The sequence below is a fragment of the Patiria miniata genome, unplaced genomic scaffold, assembly GCF_015706575.1.
Source record: "Patiria miniata isolate m_02_andy unplaced genomic scaffold, ASM1570657v1 HiC_scaffold_24, whole genome shotgun sequence".
NCBI lineage: Eukaryota > Metazoa > Echinodermata > Asteroidea > Valvatida > Asterinidae > Patiria > Patiria miniata.
Genome location: NW_024037063.1, coordinates 1,261,683 through 1,279,998, shown reverse-complemented (window position 1 = coordinate 1,279,998; position 18,316 = coordinate 1,261,683). Strand labels below are relative to the sequence as shown.

The 18,316-nt window shown below is 42.2% G+C and overlaps 1 protein-coding gene across 1 annotated transcript in view; it reads left to right on the top strand.

Annotated features, from left to right (window-relative positions):
• The window catches only part of LOC119731792 (extracellular matrix protein FRAS1-like), a 68,139-nt gene that overhangs the window by 24,171 nt on the left and 25,652 nt on the right, over positions 1-18,316 (top strand). Inside the window, exons 14-31 of the mRNA XM_038205065.1 lie at positions 2,104-2,244; positions 3,069-3,209; positions 4,113-4,286; positions 4,980-5,120; positions 5,893-6,036; positions 8,628-8,789; positions 9,281-9,424; positions 10,208-10,351; positions 10,877-11,017; positions 11,726-11,866; positions 12,473-12,613; positions 13,255-13,934; positions 14,339-14,498; positions 15,271-15,449; positions 16,121-16,237; positions 16,647-16,751; positions 17,492-17,642; positions 17,879-18,142. Coding sequence (XP_038060993.1) covers positions 2,104-2,244; positions 3,069-3,209; positions 4,113-4,286; positions 4,980-5,120; positions 5,893-6,036; positions 8,628-8,789; positions 9,281-9,424; positions 10,208-10,351; positions 10,877-11,017; positions 11,726-11,866; positions 12,473-12,613; positions 13,255-13,934; positions 14,339-14,498; positions 15,271-15,449; positions 16,121-16,237; positions 16,647-16,751; positions 17,492-17,642; positions 17,879-18,142 — 3,270 coding nt within the window. The remainder of the gene's footprint in view (positions 1-2,103; positions 2,245-3,068; positions 3,210-4,112; positions 4,287-4,979; positions 5,121-5,892; positions 6,037-8,627; positions 8,790-9,280; positions 9,425-10,207; positions 10,352-10,876; positions 11,018-11,725; positions 11,867-12,472; positions 12,614-13,254; positions 13,935-14,338; positions 14,499-15,270; positions 15,450-16,120; positions 16,238-16,646; positions 16,752-17,491; positions 17,643-17,878; positions 18,143-18,316) is intronic.

Here is an 18,316-nt window from a genome sequence, read left to right as displayed (position 1 = left end):
GAATAAAAAATAGATAAAGCTGAAACATCCCTACACCTTTCAAATGTGAGACGCCAGGGACCCCTTCTTTGGAATGAAATTTGACCTTCCTGCCCAGTGACATCAATTAGAGTATGTAAAAAGTATTAAAAAAAGACTTCTTCTCACTACGGTTGATGGTAATTGGGAGTATAAATATTACTTTAATTGCCAAATTCAGACATTAATAACTCATTGGAAATTAAGGATGGTAATTTAATAACTTATTGATTTATTAGGTTAAGACTTAACATTTAATGTATTAATATCTGTTATTTATCATTAGTAACTGCCGTGTGTAATCACAAATTGTACATAACTTAAATGTAGCTGTATTCTTTGTGAAGGGGCAGACTTATTGCAACCTTCCTAGTTTAGAGTAAAAGTCAAGCATGTAGCTGTCGTAGTTAGCTTAGCGATCTATCTGCTGATCTCGAAACCAAAAGTGTTATATATCTCTGAGCAGAAATTCAGCTTCAGCAGCATTATTCACACTTTATGGGTGACCCAGAATTAGCTTTGTGGAGGCCGCTTTTCAATTTCACAGTCCACTTCATGTTATGCAGTTACAATTCGTCGTTGTTTAAAGGTTGTTCCACTAAGTGCATCCGGAAGGTCTGTAAATACATGTAAAACCTGTCACGAAGAAATCTAATCACATTTGAATTGTGTATACCCTGCTGAATCCAAGCCACCTAGTGCCCAAGGAAAAATTAAAACAAAGGCCAAAAAAGGACAAAAACAAAATTTAAACTCAAAACAGAATGGCAATAGGTGTCAACGTTTTCCCATGATGCACTTGGGTATGGGCTGCGTGTGCCAACAAAAGAGGGCGTGTTTTTACCACTTTTGAAAACCCCGTGAACAGGACACACAGCATGTGCATACTGTATGGCACTGGTTTGCGCGCGAAGTATACGCGACTTCCTGAATGTGCCAAAGCTATTAGCCACAGCGTCTTCGCGTGATCGTCAGGCATCGTCGGCGCGTGAATAGTTCGAATTTAATTTGCGATGGTCTCCCAGACTAATCCCCGCCCCCAATAACTTTGGATCATTCAAAATGCACAGTGGATGGACCGGAAACCAGTCTAAGTCACCCCCAACTCTCCTTTTCTGGCCGTTGAAGGGTTACTTGTGCACGGAGCCTATAGCAGGATCACCATTGGCAGTGGAAGCTTATCTCAATTGTTCGTTGCTCATATTTTCAACTCACGAAGCAAGATTAAAACACTCATGATTAACATGGAAGTTACCCAGGCCCTCCCGAGTTCCGATGGAAGTTCCGTCATTCCCGCGTGACTTCCCATGTTCCATTCAGTGGGCATTTAAGGCTTTTCCTATGTTCATTCCCGTGGGAATTGTGCCTCCAGTAGAATGTGTTCCCTCTCAGTAGACCCGCATCCTGCGGTGTCTAGACCCTCAATAATACACAGGATGGCTGAGGTTTGTGACTGGCTGCTTTCCCTCCCTCCCTTTTTTTTCCATCTGAAAAATCAGGTTTTCCGACTCGAATCAGCTTTAAAGACACAAAGTCGGTCGGAACATCAACCATCGACTTTCTTAAATTGGCATGTCAAATTGCGATGTCACTGGAAGGGCACTGGAAGTAAAGGAAGCGAGGATGTTGAGGATTGGAGATGCATTTAATTGAGTCTGTCAGCTAACAACCTTCGTATTGTCAAATTTATAAAAGCATCATTACTCTCGCCTGACTAAACCTTTGAAGATTTTCTCCCAGCTTCTCAAAAAAAGCATTCAGCATACACTGCTAGTTTTGAAGGACAAATGTGTGTACAATTTATATCAAACCAGTGCTGCTACACACCAAACAAGACCATATTCCCTACTTTGTTGGCTGAACATTGTCTCGCAATTTTTTTCTTGTATTAAAATTTTGAGCTCTAGTTTGCATCCATTGCAATTCCTAGTCTGTTTTTTTCTTATCTTTTAAATTTCTTAGAAATTTACATGGATTTTTTTTTTTTATTTTCATTTGAAAAGATCAAGATATGTACATAATTACTACAGACTTTTCCTCTCAAGCTTATTGTTGGATTCTTTTTCTCTATTTTTCTTTTTACAGCCTGTGATTCGTCTTGTTTATCCTGTCACTATGACAACCCCCGGTGCGTCATCTGTCCAGCCAATCAGCTGCTCCAGGATGGCAGCTGCGTCACTCAGTGTGGTGCGGGCTTCTATGAGGCTAGCAACACTCACTGCGAAGGTAAGTTACTTCATTGAAAATGCGTTGGTACTTTGGACCCATAAACTCCAATATGCGACCCAACTCAACAAAATGATATGAAAGTTGCCAGAGATATGTGCACTTTTGTCTTATAAGCCGAAAATTAATTTTTCACCATGGTAATCAATTGGAGCTGTCAACTTTTTCATATGTAAAACTAACGAGTGAAAAAAAAGTTCCTTTTGAATTTCTTTTTTGGTGGGGGGGGGGGGGACCTGACAACATATGGATATTAAACGTCACTTTGTTAATTTTTGGTTCCAAGATATGTAACAAAATGAAATATCTTCTTTTTATATTTTAGCTCCAAATCGGATATAAAGTTAATGTCACTCCTTGATATAGTTTCAAAGTTTTCCATAGTAGTAGTTTTCCAAATGCTCCTCCTTCATTCTGCGCAATTTTTTTTTACATGCGAACTATTGCTACATTGTACAACTTGAACATCAGCAGTGGGGGTTGTCAACATAATCACAACATCTCTCTGCAAAATTCTGCCAATTTTAAAAGTCAGTGTCTATGGTTCCACTCTTGGAATGTCGAATGTCACCCTTTTCGATCCATTTTGAGCTACAATCCCGGCCAAAATGGTTGGGACACTTCCTGGGCCTGCCACGGTCACCCACTCCCCCGCTCCCCCGGTCAATGTTGTTCTCTCCAGCTAATGGAGCACACACCGCGCAATGAGAGACAACATTGAACGGGGGCCGGGGGGTTGGAGGCCCAGCGAGATTTGGCCAGGATTGCAGTTCCCTTCATACTGATCTTATCGACTCTTCTTCTGTTGCATTGTTTTGGGCCAGCTTGCCACCACACATGCCAGTACTGCAGAGGACCCAGCATCTATGAGTGCATGGCCTGCGACGAGCCCTTCCACCTGCAAGACGGACAGTGCCTGTACAACTGCTCCAATGGGTTCTTTGATAACCAGAGCACCTGCACACGTGAGTATCAGAGGTGACCGGGAACGGTGGTAAGGCAGGTTCATACTCCACGCGAAAGGTGGTAAGGCAGGTTCATCCTGCACTCGAAAGCGAAGGAGAAGCGAATGTAATGACTTAGGTTTCATTGTGACGAACTCCATGACCTTAATGAATTTGCTTCGCATCGACATTTGCATAAGTATGAACTGGCCTGTAGAGTGGTAAGACCTCTGCACTATTAAGCAGGAAGTCTTGGGTTCCATTGTAATCATTCATAAGCATTCATAAGCTGTCATAAGCTGTCAATGCTTACGAAGTATGTTGAAGGGCAAAACCCAATATTAAACATAAATCTTCTATTAAAGCACAGAAATATAGGTCCGTGCCAAAAAATGTGATTGCTCACGAAATTAGCCCGTGAGTTTTTTGTGCTTAACAGATTTTCATTTCTTAGAAGCTAAACAAAACTTTGGGCCAAGAACAGAAGCAGTCAGTCCATCTTGACTGGTTCCCCATCTCCTTTACCATCTTCTGTCTTCGCATCCAGCCTGCTACCAAGCTGTCAAACCTTCCAAGGGCCCGGTTGCTCATGGAAGTTGCTCATAGTGATTGTTTCATGCTAAGCAGATTTGTATTCTCGGCAGCTCTATGATTTGTTATTGGCCAAAAGTGCCGACAGTCTGGCTAAAACCTTGCATTATCTCCATAATCATCTTTGACTTTCCCTAACCAGCCTGCCACCTAATCTGTTGTACCTGCTTATAGACCAGTTGCTTATAAACTTGGACAATGATTTTTCATGCTTAGCAGATTTGTATTCTTAGCAACTCTGTGATAATGCCGTGCCAACAATAGAACCAGACAGTCTAGATTCTAAACTTGCCCTATCTCCGTAACCATCTCCCGTCTTGTCCCCCCTTCCAGCCTGCCACCCGAGCTGTCGCACCTGCCTGGGGCCCAGCGCCTCGGACTGCTCTTCCTGCCGAGACGCGACCCAAGTAGTCCAGGGTAGACCCCCGTTCTATGATGTCATCACGGGGCCCTGCAATGCCCGCTGCCAGCTGAGCTTCTACGCAGACGTTCACGGTGTCTGCATACGTAAGTCCGGCCAGTCCTAGACTTGCCCTGAGCATACCCCCCCCCCTCCCCCCACGAAATTACACCCTCTGACTGACGTATCCTGTGTTAAATTGTGACACCTCAGAGACCGACAAATACAATTTGGGATGTAAGTTTATAAAACTTTGAAGACATTTTCTTTTCCAAATGAAAAAGGAAAACAAGGAAACAACATATTTTGAATGACTCGAAAACATTTTTCAAGCCAAGACTAAGAATTTGTGACTACATTGCAGAAGATTTCCTTTTTGTGTTCCATAAAATGAAAAAAATTATATTTGGTCATAAATGAGGTTGTTCAAAAGCATGCATAACAAAGTGAGATGACAGTTTTTTGGTCACATTTTGGCCCTTGACAAATTTGAAATTGATAGAGATTAACTCTCATTCTACTTGAAAGAACCTCATTTAAACTCACTTTTAAATTGACAATTTGTTTTCCTTTTTTTTGGTGTGCTCGCTTCCCATATTGTTTCCACGTTGTTAAATAATGTATGCGTCTCAGTGTTCAATATATTGCAAAAAAAATCATTAGTAAAAAAAAATGGCCAATTTCATGGCACTGTTTTAACGGTGAACATATTGGATCTGAACATTAAACAATTGTCTTTCTTTGAAAATATGTCCATTTCTTACATCAATTATTGATATCCCTCCTTTTGTTGTATCCAGCTTGCAATCCGACCTGCTTGACCTGCACGGGACAAACCATTGACAGCTGTACATCATGTAGAACACCCTTGCTCCTCCAAAACGGTCGATGTGAGAAGCAGTGCATGGATGGCCAGTATGCGGAAAGCGCCATCTGTCTAGGTAAGGGATAAGTTCAGGTTCTTTGTGTCCGTGTGGAGGATACTTTACCACAATTTCTTTACTCTGAGATCTTGTTTCAGATTTAGTGCATACATGTAATTGGCAAAAATGAGTTGGATGACCAATTACTTTCTCCTTTCTATAAATTTGGATTCAAGTTTCAACTCAGGCATTGATTTTTATGTCACTTGTGTTCCTTAGCAGGATACTTTATCACAATGACTTTTCTCCTTTAACTTTCTTCTCTTGTCTGAAATCTTTGATTGGCCTCGGTGCGTAATAGGCATAAATGAGTTCCATGCCCAGATCCTTTTTCTTCTCCTAAACATTTGGATTCAGTTTCAATCCTTTGCATGACTTTTAAAGTGCTGGTGTCCATAAGCAGGATAGTGTACTCCAATGAGTTCTCTTTTTTGAGGGAGTAGTGGTTGGCACTCGTGACATTTTGTGTTTTGCTGGTCAACCAGTGTATCAGATTTAATTGTTATTTGTCCTGCATAAATTTCAGCACACACACAACTTTTAATCAGCCAGGCAACAAAGACTGTTTCGAAAATTAATTAACTTCAATTTTGGAGGAGGCTTCATTCATTGTGGACGATTCTAGTCCTTATTTGGCATCCATAGTTGAAGAAATGTAGCTTTTTTATGGAAGGGAAGGGGGAGGGGGGACATGGTCCATTGTACCTGAGTCTAATCCTTAGTTGTTGCAAACACAAAGCCAGCTTTTGATTCTAATGCTGCCATAAATTTTGATGTTTTTCTCTGTTAGATTGCCACCCAAGTTGTCGTGCTTGCTACGGCCCCGCTACCGACCAGTGCCTGGCCTGTCACCGCAGTGACACGCTGCGACTAGGCACCTGCGTTGCCGGCTGCCCGGGCTCACAGTTTCCCAACGACTTTGGTGTCTGCCAAGGTAATGTTGAGCTTCCTCTAAGATCCCGTTTCTATTTTTTTTTTACTTTCCTCTTTGACCATTTTACTTTGGATCACAACATTTCCTCAAATAAGGGCTTTCAGGAAGTCACCTGGAAATTGTTGGGTTTTTTTCCTCCAGCATTTGTAGCTAGCTTGTGCCATGAAGCGTTTTTCCTGCACCGCTAAAATGATTTTCTTTCATTTATTTAGTATAAAAAAACAATCCTTGCTCTTGAAGAAATATTTTCTCTTCTCACTCTCTAGAAACCCACACTCTAAGAAATTTGTCAAGGCGGTGTGACAAGAATTTTTGTCTGGAAACATGAAGTCTGTCTTATTTTAAGAAAACCATTTCCAACTGGTTTTTGACAATTCTTCTGTAAATGGTCACCATTTCTTGGTTTAGGCTTTTTTTTCAACGCCATTTTCACCATATACCACCAAGATCTTGTAGTTTTGGAATATCTTAAAACAATATCAACATGTCTCCCCAATTTTGAGAAATATGCATCTGAAAAAGTGTAAACTTTTTTAGGGGGACAACCCTGTAGAAATATAGCAGTAGTCTGTCACTAGTGACTGCGGACAATTTTACAGAAATGTGGTACAAGTCCAATAATTCACTTGACTGAAATTCTCAATGTTGACTATGTAAGACCTCAGAGGTGTTCACTAGAGGAAGTATCTTATCAATCGAAAACACTTCATGTGCAAAGTCCCTCAGGTCTGTCTAACTCCTGAGACTTTTTTTCGTCAAGTTGTCGTGCGTCTTTCACCGCCCCCGCCCTCCATCTTGAGTCAGATGTTTTGACTAGACAAGGTCGGTGGTCCGGTGTGCATGACTGTTGGTAATGTTTCCTGCCCAATAGGAATATGTTGGTAGGGTGGGGATTAGTATGTATTATAGGGCGTCTGTCGGAAATGTGAAAGGACTCCATCAAAATGAGGAATAAATAGCAAAATCGCTGTATGGTGTTGTACATAATGCTAAAATGAGTGTGTAGTGTCTTTAAGAGTATGGTTGTTTGGATGTAAAGTTAAGGTTTGGGGAAGCCAGATTTGAGTAAATTCCAGAACATTGCTGAAAGCACATGAATGGTGTGCTGTGTCACATGACAAGTTGATCACTGATTGTTGATTTTTCAAGTTAGAGTTCGAAAAGTAGTATTCAGAATATTGTTCTTGTTCTGTTCAGAATTAAAACGAAAAAAAAATGCATTTGAGATTCTTGTCTGCAAAACTGATTTAGTTAACAGGTCTTCCAAAGAGGATTGTGAGAAACTACACAATCACTTGTAAATTTAAATTTAAATATTTTCAATCTTTGTTTTCATAATTAGACATCTGACATTTTGTAGACGTTGCTTCATCCCCCATCAGTTTTAAAAAGTGGTACAAATTTCAAAGACTCAAACTTCACAGAGGCATTTCTGCACTATCGTCTCGCCTACCTGGGTTGAAATCAACACAGGTCAACCGTGAGCAGAACAGGGTTGAATTGAACATGGGTAGGGAAGGCATAATGTTCGCACTGACACCAGTTCATGCACGGATCAGGCGTTTAGTTTTGGATTTTCTACCTGGGTAGAGCCTCTAAACCCTGGCCCCAACCAGGATTGAGTTTTGCTCATGTAGAGCACTGGACCCATGTAGAAGACACGTTTGATTCTTGCTAGTGTAAAAGGGTTCCCAAAAGGGTTCAACACGGGTGCAACACAGAGATTTTGGACAGTGTGAAAGGGCCTTTGGAGTAAAAAGATTCTAGCTTTGATAAAAGACAGTCAGACATGAAGGTCTTCCGTTAATTATAAGGTTGAACCCCCTGCTAATTTGTGATTGAAATTTGTCTGCGATTGTGTGAAGTCAGTGTCATTGTCTGTGGTGATTCACATCATTTCCTGAAATAACTAATTGAAATTTGGCAGGCACGGTCATAATTGATTGCAGTCACGATTAAGTTGATCTGTTGGTGGGGGAAGGAAAGGGTCATCTGATATAGCAATCCCCCCCCCCCCCCAAAAAAATATAATCAATTTTAGGCCTGTTCTAAATGTCGTGCTACTGCCGTGCCGAAATCAATTAATTTGCCTTTTTGGGAGGAATTCAGCTAGGTGATAGTGTAGCGATTGAAACCATTTGGCTCGGCAATTTGAGTTCAGCACGGCACCTTTGTCAGGGTTTGAAGTGCTTTCGTCATTCCGAACCGCGGTGGCATGGCACTCTTGAATGCTGTGCCATTGCCGTGCCGAACTCGACTCAATTCGAAGTTGGGGCAAATATTTTAGAAACACGCATGCTCACAATGACCTCTCTCACATCTGCATCACAGGGTGTGAAATAAGCGTGAATATTTCATCGCGCTGGAAGTGCATTTAACTGCTTGAATGTTTTTTTTTAACCAGCCTTTCCGTTTGACTTTTAAGCTTGGCGTTTAGAGCAACTGCCATGCTATAGATGAGATAGTGCCAAGCTCAATTCAATTAAGTTATGCACGGCAGTGGCGCAGTGTTTAGAACTGGCCTGAAAAATACTAATTTGTAGGCATTTTAGTATTTCTAACCATCTGAATATGTTCCCTCTTCCTTCCAGATTGTAGCTCAGCCTGTGGCACCTGCTTTGCCTCTGCAGAGGGTGTGGGTAGTAGCCTTTGCACCGAGTGTGTAGACACCGGCGTCTACCCCCTGGAGGACACCTGCGTGTCAGAGTGTGGCATCGGCCACTTCCTGGATCTCACCACCAACATGTGTAAAGGTCAGTTGCCCTATGAGTCGCAGCACTGCCCCAAAGCACCCTCTTACTCCTAATGCCGCCCCAAACTGCACCAACACTCTATGGTTTATATGGATTCCTCACGGTGTAAACACAGTGTAGTACAATGTAATACAAGTGCTAATTTGTGAACTGAATTCCACCAGTGGACAATTTTGCAGCACTGTTAAGAACATAAGTTTGCACCCCCCCCCCCCCCCCCCCCCCAACAGACGAACTCCACATTCTGGAAGTTTTTCTGTTTTGATTAATTTATCATGCCCACATACTGGGAGAGACTCTAACTCATAGCCGACGAAGCCTGATGCTCACGCGAAGACGCTATGCAAATATCAGCAGCATCTTGAGTTTGAGCATCATCTTGAGTAATTGAATATAAAGTGCTTCAGTACTCTCCTAAAATGATTTTGTAATTAGATAAATACAGAATTAGACCCTGGGCATTATTAATACTCCTTGTTTTTCGTCACCAGCGTGTCACATCTCCTGTCGCACCTGCACTGGTCCTGGTGTCTTTGACTGCTCCACCTGTTATTCAGGCATTGTCCTGACCCACAATGGCATGTGCTCATCCAAGTGCTACGGGGGTTACTACAATGATGGTGGGGTCTGTAGAGGTAAGAAAGAGTACTTTGGTTTTGGGGTCATTTTGTTGCCAATCAATATGTTTCTGGTGATTGTGTACAGTATCACAGAGCTTTAATCTAGTCAGTACAAGTCCTGACAAGTCAACCACAAGTGGTTCGGTCTCAAGTAACGTTCAAAGTTCTTCCAGTGAACTGGGACAAAGGCGTTCATTTGTCAGCATTATGTCCCTCTTGCTTGTGACTTGGTTTGTGATTTGACTTGTGATTGATCTATGATTGACTTGTGATTGACTTGTGATTTGACTTGTGATTTTGTCTTGTGATTTGACTTGTGATTTGACTTGTGACTTGACTTGTGTTTTGTCTTGTGTTTTGACTTGTGATTTGACTTGTGACTTGACTTGTGTTTTGTCTTGTGTTTTGACTTGTGATTTGGCTTGTGTTTTGACTTGTGATGGCTAATTATTAAACTGTTATTTGGTTTTTCATTCGCTTGTGATTTAACTTGTGATCTGATTGTGATTTGACTTGTGACTTGACTTGTGATTTGACTTGTTATTTGACTTGTGACTTGACTTGTATTTTGACTTGTGATGGCTTGTTATTGAACTGTTATTTGGCTTTTCATTCGCTTGTGATTTGACTTATGATCTGCTTGTGATTTGACTTGTGATCAACTTGTGATCAACTTGTGATTTGACTTGTGATCAACTTGTGATGGACTTGTGATTGTCTTGTGTGTTGTCGTTTGATTATCCTAATTCTGATCAACCTAACCTTTAAAACATATTTTTTTTTTTTGAATCACCCCAGCCTGCCAGCCCAACTGCCTGGAGTGTGAGACCCCCTATGAGTGCCTGGTGTGTCGCAACCCGGACGATGTGCTCCAATTCGGAGAGTGCACACCGTACTGTGCTGACCAGTACTATCTGGATCCCATCACTCGATTGTGCCGAGGTAGGTATATAGTCCAAACACCCTCACTACGAGACTGGCTAGTGTGTTGTTGGTGCAGTTACCTTTGACATAGCGGTCAGCATAATTTTTAATATCTACACAAAATTTTCATTCATCACTTCATGTCCGTTGTTTATCCAACAAAATAACCTACTGGTCCAGTTTTGCACAGCTTTTTACTGTTTGGGTCATTATACAAATCTAAGGCCAAAGTGTGACATTTTTCCCGTCCCCGTTACCTTGGGACTTTGTAATTTGCCATTCAAGTATCATTAAGAAAGACTTCAAACGTTTTTTTCTATTTGTTTGGTGGGTAGTTTGCTTTTCATAATAACTCTAGGAGGATGAGTGCAATAAATCAGAATTCGAAAATCATAGATGTCAGATGAAAAAAACCTGACCCCAAATTTATTTATAGAATGACACATGTAGAAACATGTTGCAAATCTCACAGTTCAAACTCATATTCTTTCACAAATATGAAATTTCTCAATGGTGTTTTTTTTCACCTTGTAAATCCTCCAGAGTGCGACTGGAGTTGCAATGCCTGCAGTGGGCCCACTGCCCAGGACTGCACCCTGTGCATGGAGAACAAGATGCTGAAGGATGGAGCATGCGTCTCAGCCTGCGACGAAGGCTACTACGAGTTTGCTGGAGAGTGCAGAGGTCAGAGTTCACTCTTGAAGAATCAGAAATCAAAAAAATGAATTGCCTTGTTTTAGTCCCATTATTGTTGATCCCCTCGCATGTTCTGAAATGTCCATCAATTAAATAAAGGTTTGTTTTCTGAAAAAAATTAAAGTTTTTCCAATTGTAATTCGATCAGAGCTTGTAAATAAATATAACTTACTCGGTTGGGATTCGAACCTCTGACCCTCTATACTTTGTCAATAACTAAAGGGTGGGTATCTCTTATCAATACCCAAAGTGCGGCAAGAATTCTTCAGTTCTTTTTCAGAGTTTGTGAGAAAAACGTAAGCTTTCTCGGGTTTGTCTTTGAACCGACAGTCCCCTGCTTACTTTAACCCTCTTGTCCATACCTAAATTATGACAAGCTCTTGAAAAAAAGTCACATACTCCGGTGGGATTTGAACCCCCGACCCCCTTAGAGTGTGGTGGGGACTGTTAAGTTCTTTCTCAGAGCTTGTGCAAATTCTAAAAATTATCAAATTATAACAAATTAAATTTTTTTCACAAAGTGCTTAAAAGGACTGTTCCATTCTTTCTCAGAACCAAACCATCCTAAGCTTTCTCGGAAGGGAAAATCAAACCAGTTACCTCACAAACCCAGTAAGGCACAAAAATATCCCAAGCTTTCTCGGGTGGGGATTCGAACCACCTGCTCACTTTCCCCCTCTCTTGTCCATCACCCAGAGTGCGGTGAGGACTGTAAGACCTGCAGCAGCCCGGGGGTGTGTACCTCCTGCCAACCCCCACGGTTACTCCTGGTGGATCAGTGCGTCAGTCACTGTGGAGTAGGGTTCTACAGCGACTATGGACGACATGTCTGCAGAGGTAATTATCCAAAGCCAAGAAATTTTAACTTCATTTCTTTCTTTTAGGGTTTGAGGAATTCATCATTCTCAGTGATTTTTGTGGTGGTTGCTAGATCAACTGCGTTGTGGGCACAGTATCGCACTTACGAATGGTGTTCTTAAGTTCAGAATTTTATGATTAACGGAGCCACAAAATTTGGGCCGTGATCCTGCTTTGATTGTAGACATTTCATGTGGATGTTGTGTAAGTATGACGCAGAACTCTTGTTACTCTCTGAAAGTCTTCAGAACAAAGCCTCTTGATTTGAAGTGCTTTCCACTGAGTGACAATGAAACATGGTAAAGTCTTGCGTGCCAAATTTATATTTCACTCTTCTAGCCAGCCTAAATCAAGTCAAGTTACCGTCACATTTATGTGACCTCGGGCTAACTTGAAAATAAGGCCAGTTGCTATAAATAAACCGATGGGCATTACTGACAACACTGTAAACTTGCTTTCTCTAGCCACCTTCTTTTTATTTCCCCTTATGTTGTACTGTGTTTGGCTCTTCAAACATCCTGACAAACAAACCATCGTCCAGGTCCTCACATATCAAACACAATTTTGTTTCTGTCGTCTCCGCAGAATGCCCGTGGAATTGTGTGGAGTGCAGCACGCCTGACCAGTGCACCAACTGTGCCTCGGGTTCCTTCCTCCTCAAGGGGAGCTGTGTGTCTGATTGCCCCTCGGGTTACTTCACCAACCCACGGCAGAATATCTGCGAAGGTAAGCCATCCAGAAAAACATCCCCCCTCTCTGTCATTCAGGGGCACGCCCACTTGTTCCCTTCCACCCGTAACCGCCCTGCCTATTACTCCCTATTACTCCCTATTACTATCTAAAACTGCCTCAGTAATGCCTGGTTTTATGGAGTCATCTGGAATAGATACAATGAAGTACAATGTAACACAATGTATACAAGCTCTTGTATTACATATATAGTCTTCGAACTTAAGTCTGTGTGCTTAGTCAAGGGAAGCGTGCCGTATTATATAAGGGAAACACAATGCCTTATCCTTGGACATAATGGTACATACCACTGTCAGTTCTAGTTCATTAGCCCTTTTGCAAATTGAGCAACCTTACAATTTCTAAGAAGTAAACTGTGTTAAAGAGCAAAGCTTGTATACTTGTAAACCAACCTCCATACCTGTTGATGTAATCTTAGCCACTGACATACAGCCAGCATGCCATATTGTCAATTACGTGAGGCTGGCCTCAACATCCCCTGGAAACTTGAAAAAGGATGTTATCATTAGTAGACAACCCCATTGTAGAAATACCAAGTAAAACATTATTACTAGAATTTGTGTCACCAAAGGCATGACTCTTATAAACCAAATTTTTTTCACTTACTTTTCTTGCAGCTAATCTCTACCCACCTACGCTGTTCGTCAACGGCACTCTGAACAGCGAGATAGGCGGCACCACGGTCCTAGACACGTCGTTCTTCACGGCCTACGACCCGGACACTGCTTCCGCAGACCTGACCTTTGTCCTGATGAGCCCACCGACCAACGGCGAGCTGATCAAGATTGACAGAGGCGTGGACGTCACCTTAAACGCCGGCGACTTCTTCACCTTCCCGGAGTTGGAGCAAGGCAGCGTGCGCTTCGTCCACGACCGCCGGCAGCAGCTGATGGGGTTCTTCAGCATCAAGGTCAGCGACCGGCAGTTTGAGTCGCCGACCGAGGATATCGGGATAATCATCCTGTCCCCCTTGCCACCTTACGTCACCCGCAATCAGCTGCTCGTCGTCGAAGAGGGCGAGATGGGTAGAATTGCGTCGGACACCAATTTGCATATTCGCGACGAGGATAATCCGGAGAGGGTGACCATCACGGCCATTGAGGGGCCACGGCACGGACGGCTGATCAAACTGCCGGACAGGACGCGAGCCAAGACTTTCACGCTCAACGACCTCGTTGCCGGGAACATTCGCTATGCCCACGATGGAAGCGAGACCCAGTACGATGCGATTGCGTTCCAAGTTACCGACGGGCACAACGTGATCAACGTGCTGTTCTACATCCAGATTAATCCAAACGTAAGAACATTGTCAAGATTTATTCCTATTTTGTTGATCCTCTTCATATTCAATATAATGGGCAATTATGAGATTATTTGTAAACTTTCATTTGATGAAGCTAAACATGCTGAGACTTTGCCTCCTTACACCAGCATTTTTTTTCCATTTTCTTCTCTCAAAGGATTCTTGTCTACATTAGGACAAAATGTTACCAAGAGCCCTTGGTAAATTTTAATGCAAAGAGATAATAATTCAATAACCGTTCGATAAATTGTCATCATTTCGTAGCTGGCTGCAATTGGAGTGAGAATTTACTGGGATCATTACATGTAGTTCTGAGTATTGAAATATAGAAAAGAGCTCCATTCACTTTCATTGTTTGACATCTGTTTCCTACTTTTGTTTTGTTTTGTTTTGTTCAGGACAACAAAGGCCCGATTCTGATCAACAACGTCCTGATGCAAGTCCACGAGGGCGACCTCATCCCAATCACGTCTGATCATCTCAAAGCCTTCGACGTCGACTCGCCCGACAACGAGCTGATGTTTATTCTCACCCCACCCAAGGGGAACCCTCGCAGTGGTAAGCTGGATAACTTATTCTGAACTTGCCAAAAGTACATCTGAGAGGAATCTCCTGTAAGCCAGTTCACCTGAAAAATATTTTTGTTGTATTATAATAGGCTTTGTTAATTTCTTTTACCAAGATTTTTAACAAAATGAATTTGATTAATGAGACTTGGTGTAGATTTTGTGAGAAATGCAATGGTATTCTTCTTTAGGTTTTATTGGGCTACATGTTTACTGTCCTGCTGCTCGACCATCCACCTGTCTGCCATTCAGAGCAAAGCATTTGGCCTAGTTGTGCCTGTGTCCTTATGTCTGCCACAGCTCTGCGGACCATCTGTGTTCTTCGTCTCAACTATGCATTGCTCTGAATGGCAGGTAGATGGAAGGTCGAGCAGCAGGACAGTGAAAATGTGAACCTTATCTGTAATTCAGATTCATGTTCAATAAGTGTAATTCCATTTCATTCATTTCCTGCTCTGTTGTTACTTTTATTTCCTTCATTGTCCAAAGTCCCATTGTTGCCATTGTGTTGATAGCAATAGACCTATTCTGAACATTGTGTTGGTAGTGTTTTGGGGCAGTCACAAAGAAAGGCCTGTATCCTTTCATGCATGGCTGAATATCAGTGAAAATTTTACTGAACCTGGTCAATATCCAGCCCAGTTGTTGGCTTTTTGAACAACTTGTGTTGCCATGTAAAAACCTCAATAAACCCTGATATCTCATTGAGTTGAATCAGTTTATTTCTGAACTAACCCTTGACCTGTTTCCCTCTCCTATTTCAGGTGACATCGTGATGATCCTGCCCATTCCAGACACGGGGGTGCCCAGCGGCTGGGAGGACATGCAGAACAATTACATGATGAAGCCTCTGACCCGCTTCGCCCAGGAGGACATCGACCAAGGCAAGATCTACTACCGCCACTCTGGGGGCGAGGTGACCAGCGATTACTTCATGTTTGAGGTCATTATATTCTGTCTCGCTTATTGTTTTAACTTGCAAGTTTTCATGCAGTGGTCTGAATCATGTGCTTTAGTACACTAGGAGAAACGTTTCAGATACTTTCAGACGCATTTAGACCCATTGGAAGGATCAAAAATAACTTTGGATCATTCAAAATACGCAGTGGATGGATCAGGAACCAGCCTAGGTCACCCCCGACTCTCCTTTTCTGGCCGTTGATGGGGTACTTGTGCATGGAGCCCATAGCTGAGGTCTCTTAATTTGTCATTTTGTTCCAGAGATGTTAGTCTTCAGCAACACGTCTCTATACACCTTTAGATTTTATTTGATAAATTTTGCCTTGCTTGTTGCTTATGACACTTTGGCGCTGTTATAAAGAGGCTTTGCAGTGCCCCTACACTTCCTGTGCTGGGACATGGTGAACTGTTTATGTTTAGATTGGAGTCTAATCACAAGCTATAAATGCTATTGGGACGTTCCCCATTTGGCCGCAAGCGTCGGTCACTTCGCATGTGGGCAGGGACACATGTGTCTCAAGTCAGGCTTTTTGTCAGACATTCGGTCATGGTTGTGATAGGTCAAAATATCGTAGGGCAGGATATGTCCATTGATTGTTCTTGTTGATCTGGGATTCATTGTTTGTTTGCCTGTCTGTCTGTCTGTGAGTGCAGGTTGCAGACACGGCCCACAACGTTCTGAGCGATCAAGCCTTCAACATTGAGGTACTCCCCAGTAATGACGAGCCGCCCAGGCTGGTGGCTGGTATCGTGGAACCACTGCTGATGCGGGTGGGTATCAGTAATCAATAATGTCTAATCAATTATCAATAACCACTGATTAATAATCACTGATCATTAATCAATAATCACTGATCAACAATCAGTGAACAGTTATATACAGTCAAGTTGATCTGCATCCTGGATATGTGTACACAAAGATGATTGTCGTCGAGTGTTGACTAAGTTTTACCTTCCCAAGTATTGCATTTTCCAACCGGGGAATACAAGGCTATTTCAGTAACAAAACTCTGTTCAATACTGGAAGTTTATTCAAAGTTTTACAATCCACCCACACATTATCAATTGGCAATAATTGTAAAATTGTTTTATGGACCGTAAAAGAAAAAATGTTGATCTGTATATGTGATGAAAAAGGTTTCTAGTTTTTCAATTATTCTTGGGTTTTTTTTATTTTTAGGTATTTGAGGGTGAAATCTCGCCAATCACTAACACCCATCTGGCCTACACAGACATAGACAGCTCGGACCCAGACCTGGTCTACAACATCACAACTTCACTACAGGTCAGATATTTTCTTTTAAAAAGTTTGCGATTAGTAATAATTAGTGCTGATTTGTACGGGATGGCCATGTTTATGAGTTTTGTAGCTTTGCTTCATTTGTTCTTCTAGTATTCACTATCGAAGCGATTAGGTAAGATCTGCAAAAACAGGTCGTTGGCACAGCAACGGGATCACGCCGATGCAAACATGGCCGCCACTCACTACGGACTTGTGTCTTTTCTGAGCATTTTTGTGTTGTTCCGTTAGGACATTGGAAAAGAATCTACTCGGCTGACCAGCGTTGGGAAAAAATGGCTTTTTTAAATACCGTCCCCAATTTACCATATTTAGTCAGTCCTCATTTGTTTGCAATCGATTACACACCTATGAACGGGTACAAGCCAGCTAGACTAGTTCTCTGCCCTTACCATTCCCCGACGTCTATAAATTGCTCCGTTTCATCTTGAGTGGGATCAGGGAACCAGACCACAGGAACATGATTGTTTTTCTTGGTTTTTCCAGCATCTACGAACACAAAACTTCAAACAAGTCAGTGTTACAATATTTGCTATAAAATACTTACTCCCCACATCCATCCATTTTTGAAAATTACAGCAAAAGGAAATGTTGTACATTCCCTTTAAATAGTAGAGTAATACTATGCTTGCTGTATTTAACCACAAAAAGAAAACTGCAAATCAAGAAAAGATTGTAGCAAAGCAATTTTAGTTATGTTTTTTAATTTGTTTGTTTTTTCCCAGGTTGGACAGGGGAGCATAGAGTTTGATGATCGTCCTTTCCAACGCGTGGATTTATTTACACAAGCTGACATCAACGCTGAGAAGATCGTCTACCGCCCTCCCAACATTGCGCTGGGAACGGAGCCGCTGTCGTTCAAGTTCTTCTTCACGGGTAAGTCATTGTTCGTACCAGGCTTTGAGTTATCGATAGAATAAAAGACTTAAATAGAATTCAAGAATTCTACCACAGGGTTCAATTTTCAGGGTCTTGCTGTATAGAAAATAAGGCTGGCAAATTTGCGCAGTAAAGTTCAGGGAACCAGTCAGATTTCTTACATACATTGCAAGGTGTTTTGGCTGGTAACCTTACTACCTTGAGTCTACATTTTCACGTCCTCGCATCAACAGTTGCGGACAGTGTTCCCGGCGGCAACATGGTCGGCCCCAATCCCTTCACCATCTTCGTCATCCCGAGCGAGGACAAAACGTCGCCGATCTTCGAGAATCGCTTCGTCACCTTTGAGGTTCAGCGGGGCGGGCTGAAGCAGCTGCGCTCCATCCTGGCGGAGGGCACGGACCTGGACACCCCTCAGACCGACTTGGTATACACCCTGATCACCGCTCCCGAGCACGGTTTCATACTGAAGAGTGGCTTCATCCAACTTGACGAAGGTAAAGTCCAGAGAAGTCAAGTGATTAAACAATTTATAAGAGCTTCAGAAGAGGCGTTTCTTTTGTCAATGTTTTCCCCTGTTTCTTGTGAGCTGACCCAGCTCACACAGAAAGTGTAATAAACAGTCATCATCTTCAAGGATTTAAACAGTTTCTTATTCTTGTAGTGGTTTT